The sequence below is a fragment of the Myodes glareolus genome, chromosome 20 (genome assembly GCF_982192425.1).
Source record: "Myodes glareolus chromosome 20, mMyoGla1.1, whole genome shotgun sequence".
In the NCBI taxonomy this organism is placed as follows: domain Eukaryota; kingdom Metazoa; phylum Chordata; class Mammalia; order Rodentia; family Cricetidae; genus Myodes; species Myodes glareolus.
Genome location: NC_142045.1, coordinates 30,202,910 through 30,230,293, shown reverse-complemented (window position 1 = coordinate 30,230,293; position 27,384 = coordinate 30,202,910). Strand labels below are relative to the sequence as shown.

At 37.5% G+C, this 27,384-nt stretch overlaps 1 protein-coding gene across 1 annotated transcript in view; it reads right to left on the bottom strand.

Moving 5' to 3' along the window:
* LOC125394212 (rho GTPase-activating protein 20-like) overlaps nucleotides 1-23,634 on the bottom strand; it is a 28,503-nt gene extending 4,869 nt beyond the window's left edge. Inside the window, exons 1-13 of the mRNA XM_087899506.1 lie at nucleotides 23,458-23,634; nucleotides 20,866-21,015; nucleotides 18,491-18,532; nucleotides 17,188-17,269; nucleotides 16,752-16,829; nucleotides 15,085-15,148; nucleotides 12,668-12,844; nucleotides 10,922-11,100; nucleotides 10,294-10,455; nucleotides 8,252-8,361; nucleotides 7,690-7,876; nucleotides 5,608-5,862; nucleotides 165-4,673 (exon numbers count right to left, since the gene is read on the bottom strand). Of these exons, the coding sequence (XP_087755632.1) occupies nucleotides 5,614-5,862; nucleotides 7,690-7,876; nucleotides 8,252-8,361; nucleotides 10,294-10,455; nucleotides 10,922-11,100; nucleotides 12,668-12,844; nucleotides 15,085-15,148; nucleotides 16,752-16,829; nucleotides 17,188-17,269; nucleotides 18,491-18,532; nucleotides 20,866-21,015; nucleotides 23,458-23,600 (1,623 nt within the window). The 5' untranslated portion in view covers nucleotides 23,601-23,634 and the 3' untranslated portion in view covers nucleotides 165-4,673; nucleotides 5,608-5,613. The remainder of the gene's footprint in view (nucleotides 1-164; nucleotides 4,674-5,607; nucleotides 5,863-7,689; nucleotides 7,877-8,251; nucleotides 8,362-10,293; nucleotides 10,456-10,921; nucleotides 11,101-12,667; nucleotides 12,845-15,084; nucleotides 15,149-16,751; nucleotides 16,830-17,187; nucleotides 17,270-18,490; nucleotides 18,533-20,865; nucleotides 21,016-23,457) is intronic.
* Nucleotides 23,635-27,384: the final 3,750 nt, after the last annotated feature.

The following is a 27,384-nucleotide window of genomic DNA, read 5'->3' as shown; positions in this document are numbered from 1 at the left end:
AAGGCATGGGCAATAATTATCATGTTTCTTACATGATAAAGTGGTTCACATGCCGCATAAATTCCTGACACTAGGTAGAGTGCTCAAATGGATGCCGCACAGTAAAGGTAAAGGTGTATTTTCAATGGTGACAGAGAGCTGTAGAAACCCAAAGAGAAACTCACCAGTTTGGGGGTAGGCGGATTCCCATCTTCACAAACTCTCAGGAGAGATGTTCCGAAGAGCTGTCTCTTTATGAGTGGTGACTGGATGTTAGAATTTGCTGTGAGGTGTTCCTCGTTTGGTGCAATTAGGGGTGGCTGAATTTCCTTTCAGGTGTAGACTGTGGAGCAATCCTTTCCTACACTATGAATATGTATTACTCTCTCTGGTGAATTAAACTGCCAGGCCGGTAGCTGGGCAAGAAGTTAGGTGGAAAACCGAACTGAGAATTTTGGGAAGAATGAGGACAGAGAGAGAAGAGGGAACATGACATGCTAGAGGATATGTAAAGCCACCAGCTCCTTGCCAATATGCAGATTAATAGAAACGAGATAATTTAAGTTTTAAGAAATTGATAGTAACAAGCCTGAGTCATCAACCAGCATTTATAATTAATATAAGCCTCTGTGTGTTAATTTGAGAAGCAGTTGCCGGGTATTTGGGAAAAGGCAGTAGGAATAAGAAACAACCAGATACATATGGCGTTCCAACATGTACTCTGTATTTCCACATAAAACCTGATAAAGTTTAAAAAGTGATTCTACACACACAAGAATAGAGTCAAGCATGTGCTCTTGGTAGCTGCTTTTTCTCCAGTAAGCTCTGGTTGTTGGCCGTGAGCAGAGGTACAGCTCCTTTAAAATGCAGCCCTCGGGCTCCATGCTAGCGGCAAACACAGGCAGCTCTTTTAAGAGGTCCTGCCACCAAACACTTCTTTGGTGTTTCTGAACAGCATTCTACTTGGTGTGGGCATGAAACTAGAAACTTTCCAGAGTTGGGGCGGTAAACATGGCTCTCAGAGCTTCGGATAAATAAGCCTCTGCCATGAGACTAGACTCTCAGGGAATCGATATGGAGTAGCCAGCACCAGGCTGCCACGGTATAAATTACATAGCATTTTTGTTTTGTTCTGTTTTGGTTTTTGCTCATGCAGATAGAAAAGATTACAGATGAGCAGTAAGGACACATTCAGGCAAAAGAAGAACCCTCTACACAGATTGCAATCTGTTTAAAAATATTTGTTGGCCTGTGAGGGAAAAGAAAATGGGTAAGGAAAGTCCTTAAAATGAAACAGAGTAATAAAATATATACTAAAATACATGAAGATGGAAAATGCACAGATACATAATCTGGATTGTGCAAATTATTCTGCTGTTTTTAAGTTTTTTGGCTTCTAAGAGACCTTGGATTATGAAAACAGCTATACTAAACCAACATATATATTTTATTATCTTGACTTAAAAATTTAAGTCAAAAGATATGTTACTTTGGGGGAGAGGTTATGTGTTTGCTTCTACAGGAAATGACAGGCTGTGGATTCACTCTGGGTTAAGAAAAATCAGGTTTAATTGATGTAGATCCCCTGAAATACCTCTGAAGCAAAATTAATAGAAACTTATAGAGAGAAATTCGGGTTCAACCTGAAGGTCAGAAAAGTAAAACACCTAGCCACTGGCTCTTAGCCCGGCATCATTCTTAAATGACAATCCTGCTTCCGAGAATCTCAGATTGAGATAAAACATGAGAGCTGTCTCCCCCCATTTTATAATTGTCTCTCAGACTGGGTTAAAATCATTAACCAATGAGATTAAAGGCATGCACCACTGGGATTAAAGTTATATACCACCCTGTTCCTATGGTAAACTAGTGTAGCTACTGGCATTAATGGTGTGTATTACCACTTCCTGGTCTGTAAGGCTGATCAGTGGGGTTGTTTGACTCTGTGATCTTCAGGCAAGCTTTATTTATTAAAATACAAATGAAATGCTACTACATTCTGTGAGTAATGAAAGAAACAGCTAGCTGTCTGGACAGTCACCCAAAGTTCCTCTGCAACACTGGGCTGTCTCTCTCCATGGCCTCCAGGCCTAGCATATCTAACAGATCTCTCTGTGAAGCAGGACATTTTGAAGGACTGTCCATCCTTGACTTGACATTATTTGGCAGTCACTTTCTCTAGTGTCCTACTTGTCTGACTTGGACAGCATAATGTGCATAATATCAGCAGTCAAGACAAGGCCATTTTCTTGCCCAGGGGTTTAATAATTTTGCCACAAAGAATGTAAATTCCATGTGGAGTTTCTTCAATGCCCATTATCTTCCCTGAAGTAGATTGGTGCTGCCAGGAGCAGACATGTCTCATTGTCATAAAAAGAAGCTCATAGGTTATTAAATCATCCTTAAATGCCATATTCTCTAGAATTATATAAATGAGCTATATAAAATCAATCCTTTTTGACCTTGAAAACATACCTAAGGTGACTACAAGCTTGATTATACTAGGTGATTAACTACTGACCAGTATTTCCTTCTTATCCTAAACAGTAACAACAATTTTCAAGGACTAGAAATTTGCATCACATCGTCAAATGAGATGAATAGCTACAATGTTAAACAAGATTAGAAATGTATTTGCAGTATGTTTTAACAAAATTAATCTCAAATTTGTATCAATATACAAAATTTGTATACAATATACAAAAGTCCAAACCAATGTAAAACATTTAAAAGTAATAGTTGTTTTTTAAAAGTAAATTCAATAATCTACTTTTTTATCTTATCATATCTTTTTCTTTTAGAATAGATTCAATAATCCACTTATTCTTATCATACCTAGATCCTCCCTTTTTTCTTTTCAAGATAGGTTCATATCTATATTTGATTTCATTTCAAAGCAAGAACCTTGAATCTAATATCCTTTTTTTTAGGTTTGACAATAATACTAAGGACTTGACAATAATACTAAAATATGTATGGATCCCTCAGAAATGCCAGCACATCAACTAGCAAAAAGTATTCTAGAGACATACTCCCACATTTCCAAAAATAAATTATAAATGTTTGTTATCATTTAAAGGGGTTAGATACAACTTGTTATGGAGAATTGTCAGGAAAAAAAGTTAAGCAAAGGAGATTAGATTGAGGAATCTTTTTCTTAAAATAAAAAAAAAGGGAAAAGAGAAATTATAGGATGAAAGGTAGATTATAGAATCTCCTTTAATCCAAAATACTACTGTCAATCTCACATATTTTACATTAGTATGGACTTTGGTTTATTGATACAAATTTTATTATACTGTATGTATATTTATAATCTAGTTTATGGTATTACGTTTATGCATCTCATTTTAAAACTAATATATAACTAAGAAATATGGATTAATAATCATCTATAATAGCAAATATATAGTCATGTCAGGCAGGTTTTCAAGGACGTAGATATATTTCAGATAGATAGGCAGTCTTCAAACACGTCAAACACATAAAGAATATGCCATATGGCATTTAACAAGTTTTCAAAACTTTTCTCAATAGTAAGAAATAGTCTTCTTCTGGCACCAACTAATATAGAGAAAATGATGGGCACTGAAGAAATTCCATACGGAGTTTGTTTCTTAGGCAAGAGCTAACCATGTGAAAAAGAAACTACCCTTGCCTCAATTGCTGATGGTTACACTCCAAACTGAACTAGCAGGATACAAGAAAGGTGATGATGAACTTTGACAAGATTAGGTTGGACCGTCCTTCAAGATTTCCTGCTGCACAGGAAAGTCTGTCAGTTAGGCTAGGCTTTTAGGGCAGATTTGGATGTCCCAACGTTACAGTGGAACTTTGGGTGACTGTCCAGGCAGTCTGATGTCCCTGTCATTGGGTAACATTTCACCCCCTGGGTTCTTTGACGGAGTTGAAGACTAAATAGTTATAATTGGACATTTTCTTAGTTATAATAGAAAGTAAATTAGATACAAAACTTTAGACTCGCCAAGATAAGATAGATAATTAAATATTTTCTCTAATTTTGTCAAATGCAAATGGAATGGATATTGATATGATCATTTTTACTTATTAACTGTTTTGTGGTATATAGTATTATATTAAGGTTAAAAACCTTCATTTTTAATTAAACAAACAAGGGGAATGCTGTGGAACAATTCTTTCCTAAAGTATGAATATATATTATTCTCATTGGTTAATAAAAAGCTAAAAGGCCGGTAGCTGGGAAGAAATTTAAGTGAGAAAGCCAAACAGAGAGATGCTAGCCAGTGGTTCAGGAAGCGAGTCATACTAGAAGACAAGTAAAGCGTGAGCCTCATAGCAATACACATATCAATAGAAATGAGTTAATGCAAATATAAAGGTTAGTTAGTAACAAGCCTGAGCTATCGGCCAAGCATTTATAATTAACAGAAGCCTCTGTGACGTAAATTTGCTAAATGGCTGCCAGGAATTTGGAAACAGGCAGGCGAGATAGGAATCCTCCAATTACAGGTGTTCCTCATTTGGTGGTGGAGATAGGGTGTCAGTACTTCCAATGAGGTTTTCCTCAATTGGTGCTGGTGATGTGTGAAAACTTTGAATGGGGTACTCCTCAGTTGGAACCGGTGGGGTTAAACACACATTGTCCTTGCTGGCATCAGAGCTCAGTGTAATCATTAGATTCATAAAGGTTGTTTTCATATGTTCCACAGAATCTAAAAAGAAGAGAAATCACTGTATGTTATAATTAAACTCACTTAACCCTTGCAATGCCCCATTCATTTAATAGCAGTCATACTTGCTGCATCACCATAATACATAGAAAACAACCAATATTATAACATTTATAGTGAGACTGCATCACAACGAACATGATTTTTAGTTTTATATTGCTCGTACTCCTGGGTCTAATCAGTAAATTCTGGCATTTGTCTTGAAACCTATGCATATATGGGTGTTAGAATCAAGCAGTGATATAGTATACAATCTCTGAGTCTTCCTGTGTTATTTTTTGGCTGATAAGCCACAGACAGCTCTAATTTAACAGCCAAATCTGCACATCCTCACATACCCTGCCTGACTGCATTTCTCTGACAGTCTTTAGTTTTTCCCCCTTGAACACCTATGAGATTCAATTAGAGACCATAGTGTCTACTTCTCTCATGGGTGTAATATGCTATATTAAAACTTGCAAAAGAGACAGGCATAGTGGTATATACCTTTAATTCCAGTTCTCAGGAGTCAGAGTTAAGAATATCTCTTTGAGTTTATGGCCAGCCTGGTCTACAAAGCAAGTTTCAAGATAGCCAGGGCCGTTACACAGAGATACCCTGATGGCAAAATTGAGTGGCTGAGTATTGGAAAAATCAGTTCAGAAGTCAAGGTAAGTGACATTTCTTCACATACTCTTATTAATAGTACACTTGCCCCTTCGAGGAGTCACCTCTTACATAAATTCAGGACTGCTATGAATAAGGGATGAAAATTTACAGACAGTTCCTATCAACAGGAGAACACTTATAATGTACAGGTAATTTTCCCTCTACAATGGTTTTAGTAAACTCCCAATTGCTGCCTCTTGAAAAGGATGTTTTCAGGTGTAAATGAGTCTTAACTTTTAAGTTGTGATAATAGAACATCTATACTTACCTATGTTTATTCATTGTGACAAGGAGCAGTTGGACTTCCGGGCTCTACATCATTGCCTGTGGGGCATGTACTGCCCCTGGGGCAGGGGTCTTCTTCACACTCATTCTCTTCCATCACAATTTTGTCAGTTTGTGTGGTAAAGGCATTGTAAGTGTTCTCCCCATCAGAGTAAACCGATGGGCTCTCATGATGAACTGGATGGCCTTCTCCAAATATTTTTGGATAATTCTCAGTTAGGAAACCGACCAGAGAAATCTGTGACCAAAGGAGGCAAACACAGAGATCTCTGACCTTTTGCATGGTTGTAAATCTCATTTTAGCCTTGAGGCTAAAAGTTTGTACCTCAACATTCTGAGAAAAAGTCACCTTCTATAAAATAGAGGGGAGTTTTCTGTTAGAAAAATGAAAATATTTTACGGCCAGATGTTAAAATGTAATCATCACAGTGCAATACCATACGGGGATGATTTCCCGTGTTCCCCATGTGATAGGTAGTATACATTGTAAACTTGTTTAAAATCCTTTTATTTGTGACAGACATGGCTGAGCATGTTTGTAAGGATGCTTCCAGAAAGGCACAGTTAAGGAGGAAGACCAACCTTGAGTGAGGGCACCATGTGTTGAACGTTCGATTGGGTGTCTAAAAATGAAGGGAAGCTTTCATGGGTCTCTTGTTTGTTCAGTGCAGATGAAATGCTAACAGCTTTATATGCAGGTTTATTACAATGAAGGATAGTTGATGCAAGGCCTGTTTGGCTGATATTAAATAATTGTGGGTCTGCAATGGCAGGTTGTTTGGATCCCAACTTTCTCTTCCATTCATTGATGCTATACAATATGAGGAAATGATGTTCTGAGTCAGGTGTTGTTGATTATTATTTTATAATGTGTTATATTTGTTTAGGTTATGGAATATTTGTTTGGTAATGCAAAGATGGGTTGCATTCCTTTATATTGCATTTTTAAACTGTGAGGCTGTGTCACTGTGCCTGTTTAAAACGCCTGATTGGTCTACTAAAGAGCTGAACGTCCAACAGTGAGCAAGGAGAAGGGATGGGAGACTGGAAGTCAGAGAAAATAAATAGAAGGAGAAATATGGGAGGAGCAATATCTAGGAACAAGTAAGGGAAGGGAACTCTAAGTCCCAGCTACCCAGCTACACAGCAAGCCAGGGAGTAAGAAGCAAAGAAAGGTTTATATGACAAAGTTTAAAGCCCGGAGGCTAAAGGAGGATGGATAATTTAAGTTAAGGAAAGTTGATTAGAAACAAGAAAAACTAAGACATGGCACTCATAAGAAAGAATAGGACTTCATGTGGATTGATTTGGAAGCCGGGTGGCACGTCCCTCAAAGCTCAAAGAACAAAAAGTAAAAGAGCAAAGAGTAAAAACAACCAACATCAATGAGGCCTTTCTTTAATGTATTTCTTAAAGGCCAAAGAGCAATTGCTCAATCAATAGTGAATCAGAAACTCAAATCCCGAGAGTCAAAATAACCATTTGATCTTTATACTGAATAAATCCTGCTATTTTATTATAGTATTTGAAAGGTGCCTACAATAGAAAAGTGTACTCAAGAATTTCTCTAATCCAACCAAAATTAGCAACAAAAGGCTGAGGATTTATTTAATCACACTAACCAGATCCTAGAACAACCATATTCTGAGAAATATGAACTGAGGAAAGCAATCCATATTACCTTTATTTACTTGGGAAACCACCTTGAAAACAAAGAGAAATTCCCACCTGCCTCAGTGATGACACCAAGGATTTAGCCTTGATTTCTGAACCCAGCACCCATGTTTTCTTATCATTTCAGAACGCTAGCACTTAGTGGTGTAGTCTAACAATATTCTAAATCACAATTGACAAAGGACTGAGATATTAATATCCATTGAAAGTCTCCTGACTCAAGATACGCAAACGATTCTTCTCAATCAAGGGTGCATTTATTTAAAAAAACATAACAACACCAAAACAAAAATGAACAAATGAACAAAACCCAGACTTCCAGGATATTCCTGTATTCCTGACTCATTGTGAAGACTTGTTTATCATAGGCATAAAATATTTGTTTCCTTACCTTTCTGGAGACATCTGCCAGTTCCGAGTTGCAGGAACCGGGCAGGCATAGAATACTCAGGGCGATGCAAACAGCTAAATTTGATGATGTCATATGGTTGAGTTCAGAGTTTTGCTCAATTTTGTATAATATCCCGAAAAGTTTTTTCAAAAGAAAGACATTCGGTTGGGGTAGTTGCTCTAAAAGACTGAACACAGAGATAAGTTATTTTGAAACAATAAATTTTACTCATACAATTATAAATATGAAGAAAGGGAACAGAGTAATAATCTGTATCTTAGTCATGATTTTCTGAGAATCAAATGAAAAGTGGAATGTGTCCTATAAATATTGCTTAGACTATCTCCCCAAAGTCAGAAATAGAGAAATTTAATTAATAAATATACTATATATATACATATATATACATATACAAAATGATGAGTTTTTTAAAATGTGAGCCACTGTGACTCCCCAAATTATACTTCTCTTTTCACGATGTCTTCTATGTTTGTGAACAATTTAAGCCATTTGTTGCCAGTCAACATTTTTAGTAAATGACTCTGTGATATAAAATCATTACCTCCGCGCCGCGACCTTTTTCTTCTCTTCACACTCTTGGTCAGGGACACCAAGCCATTCATCATAAAGTCCAGACGTCAGCACACTGCCTGGTATATTTTGAAGAAATTCCTTACAGACAAAGAGGAAATATTATGTGGAAAATAAAAATCACAGAAATTACTCAAAATACTTTCAACTGTAAAAGTACATTTAGTTCCAACTTAGTTCCTAGTTCCCAGCCTGTCCTCTAGCTGGAGCCTTGTCTGACATGTAGACACTGAGTTTTGAGCAGATTTTGAGCAGAGAAAACTAGCACTCACTAAAGAAATCACTATCCCATCTCAAATCCAATTTTTAGATGAGAAAGTACACATTAATGTTTATTTCTTCACGATCAAGGGCTTTATGCTTCTAACCCCAATGACTCTGAAAACATGATCTAATTGCAGGGACCCATGTGCTCAGAAGCAAGGTATGAGGAAGCATAGACTTCCTTTCATGTGCTGTGTGTCCTGAGAGAAAATGCTTCTAATAATATCCCGTACGCGGTGTTGGAAACGGAATGTGTGTCTTTGTATAGTGACTGTCAGGTAAATGTCACACACTGGGCATGTGACACTTTATAATACATGGAAAGCACAGAGGTGTGCACCTGTCATCTCTGAACTCAGGAGAGGAAAACGTAAACCTCAGGTTAGACGGCAATGCAACAACCAGCATAATTCCTTGTTAGCTAAAACTGAGTAGAGCCTTGATGTTAGTCGTTAAAAAATGAAGAAGATTTCAAATCACCTTGACGGCTTCCAGTCACAGGCTGTTTGTACTGGTCACATGGATTTAACTTTCAAGAAATGTACCAAAGCTACTTTTATTATTACACATTAAGAATTATTCCGTTATCAGTTATCTAAAACTATCAAGTATGTTTAGAGCTGTCCCATGTACCATGTATGGACTGAAGTAATTGAGATAGGCTAGTGAGGAAACTGTACCACACTTAGTTAGTGTGTAACCCTTTCTGTTATCACTAGTACATAACAGATACGCAAAGCCCACCATGACAGTTGGCATTGTTCACCATGTTCTTACAAAAGGGTCTCAGTGCTTAGAAACAGAAAACGCTGTGGCTGGTGCAGATAGTCTGGGGGGAGACAGCATCCTCTCTGCCTGATGTCACTGAACATGTACCCTTTTCAGAACATGCTTATCCTCTGAGGAATCCTGAGCCAAAGTACACCAAGGAAAATTGCTGTTGAGCTACTGCGCCGACATAATTCATTGGCAATTCCTACGTGGTGCTGATAGCATATTTAGTAGCAGGGTGGGCTAATTATTTAGGATGTGAAATGGTAGTATGAAGGGAAATTTAGAGCTTTTAATATATGTGTTCCTGTATCATCAAATCTATTTCAGTTGTGTACCTCACAGAGGCAATACCTGACTACTTTATATACCTAAACTGTGTTACTTTGCCTGCTTTAAGCCATTTCTGGACTGTTGATACTCATTTTGTAGCCAGACCATAATGAGGGTCATAGAAATACTGTAGAACAGGGATTATTACTGTTTTATATATATATACATATAATTTTTTGGATCTGTTAATAAGCATGAGTATGAACTGTTTTGCTATTGTAATGTTTCTCCTTCAAAAACGTACATAATTTTGGTTTTATCTTTTTCATTCGCTCATTTATTTTTGCATGCATCAGTGCAAGTTTCCGAAATCAAATATACCTGACATACCTGACTAGGCCTGCAACAAGGTGACTCTCATGGGCCTCTATAAAATGACACTAAATACACTATTATTATTTTGAAACAAGTGTCCCATGAGGAAGATGGAGGCATCGAATTAAAGATGTTTAGTTACATTACTGTTCATTTTAACTGGTTTATGCTGGATCCTGATGTTGTGAACATCAGAGAAAGAGAAACCTTTTGCCTACCAGATTTCTATCATTTGTGTCTACTGTCCTTCAGGACTAAACACAATGAAGGCAACTACTCACACAGATTCAGAGGATTCCTGAGTGCAGCAGACGCGAGGACGCTCCCTACCTTTAAGATCGATGCCACCACAGGGACGCTTTCGTTGTTCAAGTTCACTTCTGTCCCAGAATCCAGTCTTTCTTTAAGGGCTCGGAATGCTCTTATATCACCTGATGTTCTGAAGATGCCTTCGGTGACTGGCCCTTTTTCACTAATAAAGGCTAGGATGTCCTGAGAGGAAGAAAGGGAAGCACCTGTCACTCTATCCGCAGCACAGAGCATGGTTTCCTTCTTCTTGAGAACCAGGCCAACGGTGTGCACAGGTGCAATGCACAAACTGGCATGGACGAAGAGGACATTGAACTGGATTTGGTGCTTCCATCACCTGTGGTGCCCAACCCACCTTAATGTTAAGGCATTACTTATTTACTTCCATCATCTGTAGTGCCCAACCCACCTTAATGTTAAGGCATTACTTATTTACTTACATCAGATTTCCCACAACGGATAAGTGATTTCTGCAATTTCTCCAATACACAGTTTCTGGTGAATAGCACCCTCTTACCTTCCTAATCTTAAGCCAATGATTTGATGCACACTTGTTTCTCCACTTGAGGATAGACTCGAAGGGGTGGGTATTTAGGAGAAGCAGGATTTTGTCCTTAAAACAGCCAGAGAAGGACCATGTGAGACCTACCAGAATTGCTGTGGGCAGATTGCCATCCTCACAAATGGCAGTCAGATCATTTCCAAAGAGTTTTCCTGGCTTAGCAACTGGCAGGGCTGTGCACAATTGGTCCTGGTGAAGCACAGAGCCCCTGTGGAACAACCGAGATTTGAAAGGCCGTCTTTTCTTAGCTCTTGGCTCCTCTGTGTCTAAAGAGAATGCAGATGTCATTATATGGGGTACTTTAATTTATGCAGCCTTTGTTACTGATTTCCAAATGCATAATGTTCCTGTGTAATGCATACAATCAAAGTAGTAATCAATTGTAATATAGAATGCCCTACATTCTAAAATTGGTTACCCATTCTGTCATTGTGTATGTTCTTCTTCCCTATATTCTACGCTGTAGTTAATCTTAGAGACTTGAACTGGGTGTCCTCTAGTGGGAATCTCACAACTCAACGCTGTCTGACCCCACATTACATCATGAGATTCTTAATGCCTAGTTGAACAAGCACCTCTCTGTTATGTTACTGTCAGATACTTCAGTGGTCACATCCTTATTCATAGTCACACTCCTAGTGTTCAGATAAAGAAGTGTTCCATTATTCTCAAATGTCATACATAGTGTGTCTCTCCCATTCTTAGCTTTCTTGTGGAACTTTTGGAAGACCCACTGTCAAATTTCTTTTGTCATTAGCATTTGCCTCATAGGAAAGTGTGCATGACTACATTTGCCAGCCAGACTCTGGGTCCTTGCCCCTATAGTGTTAATTCAAAGCTGAAATCAAACTTTCTTTTTCTCTTCCAAGGTTGCTTTTATAATATTGGACCACAATGAAATCTTAAATAAATTAGTTACAACAAATGCATTCAATGTAAACAACGGGCTCACATAAGAAAATACAAAATTAGCAGTCTTCCTCAGCATACCATATAGGTTGGCTGTCCAATACCAAATACTCAGACCAAAATTGCAAGTAAATTTATACAGACTTAGTAGGATGTATGAGTGAGTGTGTGTTCATGTGCATGTGTGTTTATGTATAATAATATATATGTATAATATATATTATATAGTAACTTTTTAAAGGGAAGAATGTGAAAAGAATCAGAGGGGTTCATTGGGATGTTTTTGAGAAAGTATAGGAAAATAATGAAAGTATAGTATACTTTAAAAATATTTAAATAAAGTTCAAGACCCCAGTACATAAATATCAGGTCCATTTCTAGTCCAGACTCAGGTCTAAAGACACACATAAAACCCAGTTGTCCAGTGAACAAAAAAAATTAGAGACTGGGCAAGAAGTCTGAGTCCATTTCTACTCAAGCCTAGAACAGAGTATCTTCAAATCAATACACACAGCGTTTCTGTATAGCTTTCATGGCAGGTTTCTCAATATGCAGTTATAGAATATTTTCTCCTCTGATCATGAAACTACATGGTGGGGAACATATGAGCGCCCAGGTCTTGGAAGTCATACTCCAACGGGATCAAAGATGTCTGCACACATGATTATATGTATGTAGTGCCTTGGCATACCAGCTCACGGTGACTATTTTCCTGGAATAATTAAATATTCTCCCCATAGACAAGCTAAATCTTGAAGCAGTTCAAATTCTCTTAAACATGACTGGGGGCATATTGTTTTCTTTTTGTCTTTGTTCTCAACTGTGCCCCCTTTCGAACCAAGAAAAGACACAATGCATTGATGCTTTTCGCAGGATAGAAATTGGAACTGGGAAAGGACACCTGAAGGAAGGTAATGGACTCACCGCTCTGCTTCTGACTTCTTGCTGCTTCTCTGGGCTTTAGGATGAATCGTCCCTGGATATCTGGTTGTTCCACATACAGCCCAGGCAGGGCAGGAAAAGCTGTGACATTTCCTGATTCCCTTCGACTGAAGGTATTTAGGCTGTTCCTCATTATAATGTCATAGGGATGCTCACGCTCTGTGAGAAGAAAATAAGAATAGGCTGTAACTAATAGTAATGAATGAGACAAAACCTGCCAATGTGCTTTACCACACACTGTTATACTGTGCTCTGGTCAAAGTAGACTGGGCGTCAGTGGCCTTCCTGGGACATGCTGATCAGGGAAGGATGTGGAAGCTGATGTCTCTAAAAACAGAGAAGAAAACTTTGAACTTGTCGCATTGTTGGAAGAACATAGGCCCATCAGTACACCGTATTGGGGTGACTTTCGCTGTGCTCCCCCGTGACAGGTTTAAGCACTGCCGGTTTCTGCCTTGCTATCAAGACTTTTGCATGATTGGACTCTTACCTCAGTTGTCTAGCATGGAAAGGAAAGACGTTTCTATGATTTGGGGACAGGCAATCTTTAAGTAATTTTCTTATTCGTGTCAAGCACTGCTCTGATCAATATTTTTCTCTGTTGTGTTATCTGTCACATATATAAAGAATCCATTTCCAGTCACGGTATGACGACATGGTTCTCAGAAGCAGTGGAGTGGGTGACTTTTGCTATTTGTACTCCCAGGATTTACATTTTTCTTCTCTTTTGGGGGGATACCTTGCTCAGCCTAGAGAGAGGGGGCAGGGCCTTGGTCCTGCCTCAAAGTGATGTTTCAAACTTTGTTGATTTCAAATGGAAAAAGTTACCCTCTCTGAGGAGTACATGGGGGGAGGGGAGAAGTTAAGGTTAGTGGAAGGAGGGGAGGGAGTGGGAACTGAAAGAGGAATGTAAAATGGGAAAAGACTTTTCTTTTTTTAAAAAAGATTTATTTATTTATTATGTATACAGTGTTTTGCCTGCAGGCCAGAAGAGGGCACCAAATCTCATTACAGATGGTTGTGAGCCACCATATGGGTTCTGGGAATTGAACTCAGGACCTTTGGAAAAGCAGTCAGTGTGCTTAACCACTGAGCCATTTCCCCAGCCTGAGAAAAGATTTTTTTAAAAAAAAAATTTTAAATGCTTTGGTTAGAATCATAAATCAAACAAAATATAGATAGATAGATAGATAGATAAAAATAAAAAGCAGGAGGACCAGACATTTTTGACACATGCCTGTATTCCCAGCATTTATTTGATTGTGACATTGTGGACCAGGAATCCCTTATCTGGCTTAATATCAATAACCTGTGCTATAAAGAAACAAACTATCCAGTGTGGACTTGAATTATACCCCTGATGCTACCCAATGTACTATAATCCTGAAAGTAAATATTATAAATAAAATAGTAGTGCAATTTCAGTTTACTTGGAATAATCAAGAATATGCACACAGATTATTCTCGTGATACATGAGAAGGGTTTGAACAAGGCAGTGTTCTCCCATCTCCAACAGACATCCTCACAGTTAATTGTCTGATGATCACATTGTGATTTAGAACATTAGAACATCACCTGTTCAGTAGCTATTGAAAAGTCAGCTCGTGAGCAGACTCAATTTTAATTCTTATCCTAATGCTTCTGATAAATCTTCTATTACTATGATCTATGTGAAAAATTCCAGAAAAATGCAATGTAAGGAATCGCAGGTGATGCAGTCAGGTAGGCTCCAAGAGTCTGAACCGTACCTCCCATTCAATGGGGGAAATACAGGTCCTAGAGATGTGAGCTGCCTGTATTTACACGGGTTTGGAGAAATGGCTATATCTCTCACATTCTTTCCTAAACAGAAGCTATATAGTTAGGAGCAAGCAAAATATTCTTTATATAAAATTTTAAATTTTATTTTAGACTTCCTTATGTATGTAATTGTGTTTGCTCCCATGTGTATCTGTGCACCATGTTATGCCTGTGCGTGTTGTGAACTGAATCACCTTTGAAAGAACAACAAGGTAACTAGTGCTGTCAATCACTGAGACAACTCTCTAATCCCTAGGATTGTCTTTAATCTTCAGCAAATGAAGAATTTTAATTATTTTTCTTTAGAAACAAAATACCCAAAGTCTTGGTTTCTTTGTCTTTTTATGACAATTTTGTTTCTCAGAAGTGTGTAAAAAAATTCAGATTTTTTTCCCACGAGTTCATAAACTATTGCCTAAAGAGATGGTATCAGTGTATGGTTATATTAAGTAGTTGGTAATTATGAATTAAAGAATGAAATAATGTTTAAGTTATTTATTTAATGTGCATTTAACTTTAAGACTGAATGCTGAAAACGTTAAGAGTTCAGGGTGAGAACATTGAACTTAGTCCCTCTTTAGATTTCCCTATTCCTTACCTTGGAGTAGGCCTGGGGTTTTCTCATGGTCACGACAGAACCACATTTGGTAATCTTGAGCCCTCTGGGAGGCAAAAAGATCCAACCATCACACATAGCCATTCAAAGTGGACTCTGAAGAATACCTTTTCCCAGTGTTCCCAGCTCTCTAGCAGGAAAACCATTAGGGGCTGCACTAATGATGTGTCCTCTGACTACAGGTTTGAGTCATCTGTGTTGACATCAGCAGACAACCCTGGGTACTTGGAAAGCCTGTCTGATGGAGTCTGGATCTTCTGATTCACAGTAGGATCTGAATAACCATGGGATAAGAAATTGCATTCGCCCACCAACACTTGCCAACAAAAATGCTATTCCTAGATCTGTTATATCTGTTTGTCCACACTGAGTATGGAATAGTGAAGTTTGACTTTAAATGCTCACACAACCTAGTATCCAGAGAGCCATACACCCTCAGCGCCTATGATTTCGCGAGCAAAGTATCACTTGAAAGATGTGGTAACTTCAGCAACATTGGGCAAAATAGAAAAAATCATGGAGGTTTGAGGGATGCCTCTGAGGAAAAACAAGTTGGACTCTCATTCAGAGATGTTCAGTCTATGGAGATGAAGGACATACGTCTAACCTAGAAAATAGGCCAGCTGCTGAAAACAAGTTCCACAATCTAATTACTGCACACAATGCAATGGATCCTTAAATCAATCATCTAAATAGAATATTCTTTGAAATATTTAGCACCCTAGAGGAGTGGGTAAAGTGAAAATATACTTCAACTGGAGTTATCACTAATTGTACTTTATTGTTGATTCCTGATGAAAAACAATGACATTGTCCTACAGAGGTCATTAATCATTAAAACTGGCAGTTATACGCATTCACGCAGACAAATACAGCACTACCACATCCAATACACACACAAAGTGAAAGAGAGGGACCTGGACAGAGAGAGAGAGAGAGAGAGAGAGAGAGAGAGAGAGGGAAATACAGACTCACAGAAGGTGATAGAGTGGGACATACGCACATACAGAGACACATATGCACAAAGAGATATGTAAATACAGAGATACACATGTATGTCTAAGCACAAAAATACAAAGATATACACAGATACATATACAGAGAAAAAGAAGAACAGAGACAGAAACAGACAATATGCATAAAGATTACAAAAAAGAGAAAAAAGAACATACCCAAACACATACACTCACCACTAACTACACAGACAAAGAAATGAAAAGCAAGGAATGGGAGAGAGAAGGAATTACATAACAATTAGTAAAGGAAAATAATTAGAAAGGAAAAAAAAAGAAAAGCTTCATTGCCGCTAAGATTGGCAGTCTTTGAATCTGGTATGTGTTTGTGTATGAGTAAATTTTGTCCATTATATTTTTAATTTTTTAATTCTATAATGAGACTACACAGATAGCTCAAGACCACTGGGCTGTGAGTTTCATTTTCACATGAACCTTAAATGGCCATGAAAATATCCAAGAAAAATAACCCTCTAAAATCTATGACTGTATCTTTGAGGCCCCAGTTCCAAAATATTATTTTAAAATATGACTTGTAAATTCATCTTGATCACATTTTTATGTAAATATTTATATGCACATTCGCACATATGTGGATCTAGAAAACAAAAGTCAAAGTAGCTTTCAGTAACTTACAGGCATTCCTATCATAGGGAGTAACTTCTGGATGATATCATTCACTGTCGCCAAGTCTGTTGTTGTTATATATAAAGGCTATAAAATGCAGAGAAAATGCTATAAAATAACTTGAAAACATGTTATTCTTTGTTATTGTCTAACCATCACTTATAATCTACAAGCCATAATGGTCATTTAAGCAAAAATTATTCTTTTGGGGGAACTATAGCTAATATGGATCAATCTTGCTTCATGCTGCTTTCTACATATCACATATGAAAAACATATAGGCATGGCATACACATATACCCCTTACAAAAATGCTGTCTAAATTCTCATACTCTCTCTCCCCTCCACTCTCTTCCTATGTCCCCTTTTTCCATTGCTCTACAAACTGCCTGTCACTCTCTGGTAATGAACTTGCAGCTTCATTTTTTGTTTTATATTCACATACACTGGCACAGTTTGGGATGTCCTCAGTGAATATCGGGAGTTTAAAATGCTTCCTGTAGCCCTTTGTGGCTTCATTAATGGATCTGTTCAAATGCAATAAAAACATACAGTACAGTAATGAATTTTCTAGTAACTTATTTTATCAATATCATTAATGTAAAGATATGGGTTCAGAAATATGCATACAGATTAGGGAATATTCAAAAGTATTTCAGAAACAAAGACATGCTTAGATAATAGCTTGTTGCCATAAGTTATGATTTTAGAAGCATAGCCAGTCCTCAAAATATTTTGTCTGCAAGATGAGGGCAGGAACCTGCTTCACTTCACAGTGGGAAGCAGCAGATGGATTGAGTGTTCATGGTAAAGAAATCTGTCTTGAGGGGAATTTAAAATAAGTTTGTAGAGTACTGTATTATAGGCTACTGTAATACTGTACTGTAATACAGTACAGTAATACAATACAGTAATATATACTGTATATATAGGCTAATATAATATATGTAATATATACTGTATATATAGGCTACTGTAATACTGTACTGTAATATATAGGCTAAAGAGGAGAAAGTGAAAAGAGTAGCAAACAGAAATTCCTCAATGTGAAACAAACTATGTGTATTAATAGGAGAAATTAAAGCAGTAGTCAGGGACCATTTAATCAACAGCACATCTGAAGTTAGTCTATCAGATTTTATAAATATATCTATATGTAGGAATATGTATTTATATTGATAAATATGATTTATGTTACAGGCTAGAATTACTTTTATGAAACAAAGAAAAAATTATATTAATATACATGGGTATAAATCAACAGGAGAACTTCTATCTGTATATGTTTATATAGAAATATATAGATCAATCTATCCATTTGAAGTAAGACTGGAGAGTACAGTTTACCACAAATATAGAGTAAAGGGAAAATGTAAAGATATATAGATACATAGATAGAGACATATACACAAACATAGAAACATAGCATATAGTATATAAATATACTGAATGTATAGATATCATAAATCTATGCATTTTTATATAGATATACATACATAAGTATACATAAATAGATAGGCACGTGTGCATTTGTGTACATATGCACACACATATAGGTCAGATATATAAATGTATCTATGCATACATATTTATCTATTTAGATATGTATATACATACATACATACATATAGATAGATAGAGAGAGAGACAGACAGACAGACAGACAGACAGGCATATATACTTAAAATGGAACACAAACTGCCATATCCCCGCCACTAAGGAACAAAGTATGAATGTTAGTAATATACCTTTGAAGAAAACAATACCACCGATCTTTCTGTTCCATAGAACTGTAATGTAAAACGTGGGAACCATTTAGACTCTTGAAACATTTATGCTACGATTTTTTAAGACTATATACCTCATAAAAGATGTTATGTGTCAGTTTTCATCAATGAGGGCACAGGTGTAGGTGGCATACTCCACAGGACCGGGGCTCTGATTGTCCTGTTCTCTCACCGGAACCCTTACATGATAGGAAGTTCACCACAGTGTGGAGGCTGGTTGTAAATTTCACTATTTGTATTTCCCCTTTCTCACAAACCTGTGCCAGGCATTGTTTTTCCATACATAAATTTAATGTGCAGTGTAATGCCCTGGCTTCCCTGTTCCTCGAGGCCAAGCACAGGATGCGAGATAGCCTAGCCTCCTCTATTCGATTCTGCCAGCTGGAGGAGATTAGTTCAGAACCTTGTTTCCGCCTTTTGTATGGTAATCTCACCTGCTGAGGAGGGTTCTCACAGGCGCCCTGAATCTTCCCAATCTGTCTGTCAGGGTTCCTAGCTTGATACCCCCTGCCTGGATGCTCCTTCTTCTCGGTGCCAGGCAGTAAACACTGTGATCTCACTCCTGGGTGGGAGGGGGTCCTTCTCTCCTCTGGGAAAAGTATTTAACCTGGCGTATTCTGAATAAAATCTGGCATTTACCATTTGGGCAAATGACCCTGTATCTCTGTGTGTGTCTCTTTCTTCAACCCCCAGACCTTGCCCTAAGCTCCTGAGGAGATCCGGGAAAGCGCGCATCCTGGGTCGGGAGAAGGGAATCGCAGACTCAGTAGAACCCCACAGCCAACGGTGCAATTTTTTCCCACTTTCTGAAAATAATGATCCATGATGGGGAGAACTTTCGTGCACAGACTTTCCTTCTCTATTTGTCATGGTTCTACATTCAGGTTTGGGGCTGCTTAGTCACATGGAAATGCTCTCTAATTTCCTATGGAACTATGGGATGATTTTTACACACAAAGACAGGCACATTTCATGTTTCTACCTTTAACTGCTCACCCACTTTCTATTCTGCCTGCAACCAGTTTCATCAAAAGGGTGATCGTGCCTGTGATCCTCAACCTGCACTTGGACATAGACAATACATCTATGCTCACCATTACAGAAAGTGACAGAGCAGGCAACTTTAGAGGCACTTAGTGATAGGCATGATTGGAAACTTGTGAACTCGTCTAAATATGGCTTCTTGATTTTACTCCCTTACGAAAAGAAAAGTTTAATGGAAATGCCATCATGAAACTCTTCATACATCCCTAAATACAGTGCTTCCTCTCAATCTCAATGTGGGAGAAACTCTACACAATAACTATACACAATCTTCAGAGACATTAACAAGGGAAAAGGAAATGTTCAGAGAATGCCACATAGATGATCTTCTTCCTCAGAGATTCCCAAGGAAATTCTTTCCCTGGGTAAGAGCAAACTCACAGGTCCTAGGAAGTTTATAAAACTTGCAAGTGCTTGTGTTGAGTCAATTCGATGATGAGGTTAGACGTCTGGACAGAGGAAGAGGAGAGTCCTAACTGGGGGTTGCATGTGATGAATTCCTCATGTGGACACAAAAGAAGAAGGCTACTGCATGCTGCCCAGAGCAGGTGTTTGCTACGCAATCCTGTGGTTCCAAGAATTGCACTCAAGGTATTCCCGGTATGCCATGATCACATCCTCTCATGAAAGACAAGAGTGTGAATCTGACGTTTTCCTGCACTCCAGAAACTAACCCTGACTCTGATGGTCTAGTGACACTGGTCCTCATGAGTTGATTATAGACACCAGAGATACATATCTCACTATACAAACCTTCAAGAACTGAGTTTCAATGAGTAATTATGTTTATCTGTACAATTAAAGATAATATTTTTAAAGAAATTCACTTGGGAGTATAGTAGGTATTTGTCAAATTTGATTATACTATACACTATCCCTGGAGACAGATCAATTTGTGTACTTTCAGAACCCAGACAATATCAGAGTGTTTGGGGAAGAAGAATGTGGAGATGGAGTAAGGCCTTGTCCTGTCTACATCCTTCAAAGGACAGAATGCATCTCTCATTTCTTCCTTAAGGATCTTGTGGAGTCCTGATGAACACCACAGATGAGAATCTAAAGAATCTACTTACGTGAAGAAATGTGTATGGTGGAAAGTACAGAAAACCAGTGTCATCATGGGAGGGAAAAGACTGAGTTGGTATATAATCAGACTAAAATGATTTCATAATTTGTAAACATTCTGGTTAATTAATTTGGTTTTTTTTCCTTGTGAATAAAACAGGATTAAGTTGCCTGACAATTTCCACAGCTGGCCTCTTGTCAACACAGCTCCAAGCTATAGGTCTTACCAAAAGGTGGCCACAAAATTTCCCACGGGCCAGGACAGGAGAATGGACTTGCAAGCAGAGCTGTTGTCTCTCCCGACTATGTCCACACAGTCACCCATCCACAGATAACTCAGCGGGATGACATGTTTGGTCTTGAACTTTCTCTCACGCCTGAAAGAGAGTCACGTCACTGTGTTAGTTGGCTTTTCATTGTAGTTGGAATTACTTGTGCTCAGACCTAGTTCTTCCTGCTCCAGAGCAGAGGAGGACTCATCCATTTCTGTCACCCCGAAACAGTGCATGTCATGTAGATGTGCCTTTACAACGTCTGTGCTGAAGGAAGTTACAGGGTTCACACTTTTCATGGCCAAGAATAGTCATAGAATGGTCTTTATTTATGATCGATGAGTGTTCAGAATAACCATACTGTGTCATTTCAAACATGGCGTTTTCAGAAAGCCGTGTGTTCCAATATTCTACCATCTTTTTAGTGAAGAGTTAAACTCTTCTGCTTATTTTCTTCCATAACTTCAATACCAAGAAGTTAAATGATGTTTTATATTTTATTTAAATGACTCCCTCTAAAGACCTTGTCATAATAAATAATAGAGGAACATTGCCTGACTTAACAAAATTCTTATTCCTTTGGCCTTTTCCTTGTACTAGCAAGTCATGTCAGCAACTGCTCAGGAGAACTGCTCAGTACAACACCCCTTTATTAAACCCACGAGGTGCCTCTCATACAACGAATCGCAAAGAGGATTTGGTTTTCCTATAACCTAGTCAAAGGGCTAAAAATAAGTCTTCCTATCAAGCTTTCTGATGAAATCAAAACTGTTTTTGAGAAACAATCATCTTGGGAGCATTGAGTTTCTTTCTTTCTTTATATTTTTTTTGTATGGAGTTTGTTTTTTGATAATTTCACATGCGTATACGGTATGTTCTGATTATTTTCTATCACTCTCTCTTCTGTTCCTTCTGCCTCTCGACAACTCTTTTTCCCACTGCCGTGCTTGTTTATATTTTTTTAATGATGGGCTCTGTTTTACCGGGCGCATTTGTTGTGTGAACCTGGACATGGAGCTCTCTCTACTGGAGACTTGTGAGCTAGGAGGCGGCTACACAGTTGAAGACAAAGACTCCTTGTTCTCGGATTCAGAGGACAACATGTCAAAAGACTACCTCTGACTCAAAAATCCTACACAGAAATTTATCTAAAATCCAAAATATATGAAGACTAACACGATACCACTAAGAAATTTAGGCCACCTCATCTAACGTAACATGCTCTAATGAAAATACGAGCATATCATGTAACATTTGCCTCAGAACACACACACATATACATATACTTACCCATGTCTCAAATATGTGAAACATCTGTATTTTCTTTTGCTTTTTACCCTCAAGACACCTAATCCCATATATATTTATATGCAATTTGACAATATACATGAAATAATATATATGAAATACTTAAACAGGAAACCACTAATTATAATATTTTAAGGTATAATCTGCCAAGAAAATGTAAATAATAAAAATCATCCCCTATAAACTTGACAATCCTCATTCCATAATATATACAATCTCAAAATTACTTTATTTGCTGTCGTAACACAACAGAAGAGAACAAATCTTTTGACCTTTAAGAAAGTCAACCATTTTACTTTCATTTATTCTCAAAAGCATTGTAAATTTCACTTACTTCCACAAACTATGCTCACGTAGCAAATTGTCAGTATTTTCTTTTGTATTTCAAATGACTTTACTACTATCTTGTTAAAATAAAATGTGAGAATTTCCAAATGTGAACTGAAGGGGAGCTGAGGGGAAATGACTAGAAAGATGGACACTTTGATGGACAGACAGACAGTCAGGCCATACAATTCTTTCATCCTTGCTGCAGTCAGACACTAACTAACCATCAGTCTACGGGCTGGGAACTTTGAAAGGAGGATGAACCCGGTAGGTTGTGTCTACACTGTAGAGCAGAACTCTCTCCTGCATTCTTCATTATCCTCGTGTGCTTCTATACTTGCATCCTTTTCAGTTTTCCTGCTATTCTTTCCACAGAATCAAACCACGTTAAATAATTCATGGGTTTAAAATATGACTTAAACATTTGTTGAAACAGAAATATTTTAAATATTTTAAAATGAGAAATATTTTAGGGGAAAGTCCATTAAATCTCAACCCTACTCAAAGATTTATAGGCCAATAAAGAGTTTTGACAGTAAAATAAATATTCTCCACCTTCAGAGAGCATATAGACAGCCCTGAAAACACACACATATGGGTGTGTATACATACAGACTGAATAGGTTATATTTAGTTAGTATACATAGAATATATAGCATATATGTATATACATGTTTCTTAACAGACACACATATGTAGCAAACATTAACAAAAAGAAGTCATGATTTTGAAAGATGGCAAGAAGGAGAATATAGGAGGACTGATCAGGAGGAAAGGGAAGGAGCAAATGTTAATGAAGTGCTTACAATTTCAAACAATAAAAGAAATAAAAATCCTATTACAGTTTTATACAGTAAGGCCTAATCAAAGTATAGCCTCTCATAGTAAGGAAGGCACGATGCACATACTCACAGGTTGTTAGACACAACCAGCACATCACTGAACAAGGAGAGGTGTTGTTTCTTCCTTCTCCAGCCTCTTCTCAGTTCCACGGGACCTTGGCACAGCAAGGTTCGATGTTCCCCTCCCGTGGCTCTTTCCTCAAGGGTTTCCATTTAGGGAATAAAAGGCTTCTCCTGGTGCAGGTCTCCAACTAAAAGAACAGGTATTCAGAGGTTGTTATTTCATGCTGAATTTCACAGAATAAAAGAGATTAAAGCGCAGGCTCAACTCCCCAACTGCACTCTGTTGAGCTGTCAACAGTTTTAAAATAAAACCGAAAAGAAGAGGTTGCTTAGGGAAGGGAGGATTGGGAACATATTGCAGGAGTGGGCCCTTTTTCAGAAGATGCTACTTGAAAGTCGTGGGAAAAGTTTGAACAGTGTACTGGTATGGTCATGGGAAATGGTCCTCAACTTTTCTAAGGCTGCAACCCTTTAGTACAGGTCCTCATATTGTGGGGAACCCCAAGTGTAAAATTATTTTCTTGCTACTTCATAACTGTAGTTTTGCTAAGTTATGCTAAGAATCTAATGGAAGCATGCGACATGCAGAATACCTGATAAGGGACCACCAAAAGGTCACCACCCACAGGTGAGAACCACTGGCCTAGAGCGAGGAAAGGGGTGAGTGATGTAATCCCAACTCATTTGAAATCATTTTTACAATTTGACTAATAAAGAATATCCATATTTTAAAACAGTATTGGGAATCGATGAACATTAGTCGTGATTTAAAATAAAAGTAGGAAACACATCACAAGGCGTCCTATTGGAGAGAAGAAATATTCACACTCTAGTGGGATTCAGAAGAGGGGAGCGATCAATGTCAAACATTAATGAAGGTCTAAGTGACTCCTAGAAAATTGGCCATTGGATATCAACATGGATATCATTGGTAACTCTAACTGCAATAACATGTGTGCAATAATAGTGGAATACTTGTGCAAAACCTTGTGACATGCAGATTTATCCTCAAAGATTCTCAATTCTTAATTTGTTTTTCATCTAACCAGGGTCCATGTGATATAGGCAGCATACAGACTTCACCAACACTGTGAACCTTACAGTGTAACAGATGCAAGAATCACAGGAGACTTTAAAAACGAATGTAACTTAGTGAGACTTAGTGAGATATTTTCATGCACAGGAAAGTAGGAAAGCTTTGAAGACTATGGAGGAGGCACACATGCTTAGAAATAAAGCCTAGAGCCACAAAGGATTGTGACTGAAACAACCTGAGAGATAGTCTGTAAACCTGAGAGTTAAATGTGTAGTATAGCGTGGACACATAATAACCATAGAAAATATCATATAAAACTAGAATGTCCATGTTTTTAAAATGACTGAACTTTGATGATAGTAGTAGATTGTACCTTTTGCAAACTCTGTGTTTTCAGTGATATGTGTAACTATACAGTATTAATTAAGATAGCAAAGCCCTACCAAACTTTAAAGTTCTTTATAAAGATTTTCTGTTGTGTAATCCAATTTAAAAGGATTGATATGTTGGAGTATGATATTAAAAAATCAGAAAGTAGGGCTGGAGATATGGCTCAGTGGTTAAGAGCACTGAGTGCTCTGCTCTTCCAGAGGTCCTGAGTTCAATTCCCAGCAACCACATGGTGACTCACAACCATCTGTAATGATATCTGGTGCCCTCTTCTGGCATGCGGGTATACATGGAGGCTGAATGTTGTATACATAATAAATAAATAAATGAATAAATATCAGAAAGTAATCTACGTATTAAAATACCATAATCAAACCCATTCCTTTATAGTCGAAAGTGAATAGATGTTTACAAAATAATAATAAAAAGTAGGTTTTCCTAATGATTTAAAATAATTAGGTCTCAGGGAGCACATACATTGAGAAATTCCAGATTTGTGGTCTTGTACAAGATGGACTAGAGAATGATTTATGATGGTTAGAATAAACAAAGAAAACAAAAACAAACCAAAGCAAAAAAAAATGAGAAATGGTCCTTGAACAGCAATGGGAGTCACTTCCCTCGCCTCTGGCAAAGGGGCATGCGGCTCTCCATTGACCTTTGACTCCTATCAGGATATCAACATCCATGTTGCCCTCAAGTTCTCTGTGTCTCTATTCAAAAGTTCTTGTTATATATCTCACAGCCCCCACTTTCCTGTCTCCCCACAACAACCCCCTCTCCTTCTACACTATACAAACTCCCAAAATGTTCTTGAACTCGCCTTGCTTTATTTATAAAGTGAGGGTGATTTTTCTCTACCCAGGTATCTCCACAGTTCTACCTTCCTTCACAGACAGTTGTGGTAACATCAAACCTGTTTCTTTTAATTTCTGCTATGAACTCTTCTAGATACCTGTGAACTTTCTCTCCTATCCACAATAAAATTTTCCCCTGTAATTATAATGCAGCTACCTCAGTGGTTTCTTTCCTGTGTCATGCTCATAGTTTGAATACTCAAAATACACATCTTTAAGTGAATATTACTCTGTCCAAAACATATGTTATAGATGGCAAAGAAAATGCACAGAAACACCATAGCTTCTATTTAGCATTAAGATCCCTGTGATCAAAGAGTCAAAGAGGGGCAGCAGCCTACCGTTTCCTCTCACATGTCAAACATATGTCCTCATACATGTAAAGATATGCTAAAAACAGTTCCAACTCAATTTCATGATAAAATTTAAAGTAAAAAAGTATTTTTGAGAATCATTCCTCTCTAATCAGAATCATTGGTAAAATATTAGGAAATGGATTCTAAAGAACACACTATATGTTGGAAACTATAAAAATATGCTGAAAACCAGAGAGTTCTTATATTTTGGGTTGAATTCTGACAGGTTTCCAAGAAATCATTGTGGTAAAACATAGGTAATACAATTGGAAGGAGCAAAAAATAATCATCATCTCATAACTTGGACAAATAATTTTGTAGATTAACACACATTATTCTCCTGTGTATCCGAAACCATATCTCCCCTGACATAATTGTATTTGTTTAGGGGATTGGTACTGAATATTGCTAACATGAATAGATTTTCATAAAGCCACCACTGAGTTAAGAATTATCTCAAAAGATCTGGAGTAGTCAAGACAGACACTTGCTGTTATCATTAGTCTATCATGACAAACAAAACTACTTATTAAAAAAATAACTTCACAGTGGAGCCTGGAATGGTGAACCTTTCAATGACTGTGAAATTATCTTTTCCTTCCTTGGCACCAAGCACCAAAGATGGCCACAGCAGTTGGTAGACCAACCACTGAAGTCTGAGAACCCTGTAGTAGTCAGGGAGACAGACCACTCTGATGTCAATATTCTAAGGCTCATGCCATAACTGACAAAGTGACACATGCATTTACTTCCATATTTTGGATTGAAATATTATTAGGAGAAACCGTTGATCCACAAGTGTTTATAAGGAGCACCAGATTTTCAAAATTGTAGATAGAAGGATAGTACATACAAATAAAGATTGATAGATTGATAGATAGATATGTAGATAGATGAATAGATAGATATAGATAGATAATACTACATAATACAATAGTCTTTCAACTAGATAGATATAATAATAGATGGACAGATTGATACATACAAAAAGTTAGACAGATAGACATATAGATAGATGACAGATAGACAGATAGATATAGATAGACATAGATGGATAGATAAGGAACAGTTCATGATACCATTAATCTGTATTAAGAATCAAAACTAATTATTAAAAATACCTTTAGAATGGATGCTGAATGGAGAACCTTTCAATGACTGTGAAATTATCTTTTCCTTCCTTGGCACTAAGCACCAAAGATGGCCACAGCAGTTGGTAGACCAACCACTGAAGTCTGAGGACCCTGTAGTAGTCAGGGAGACAGACCACTCTGATGTCAACATTCTAAGGCTAA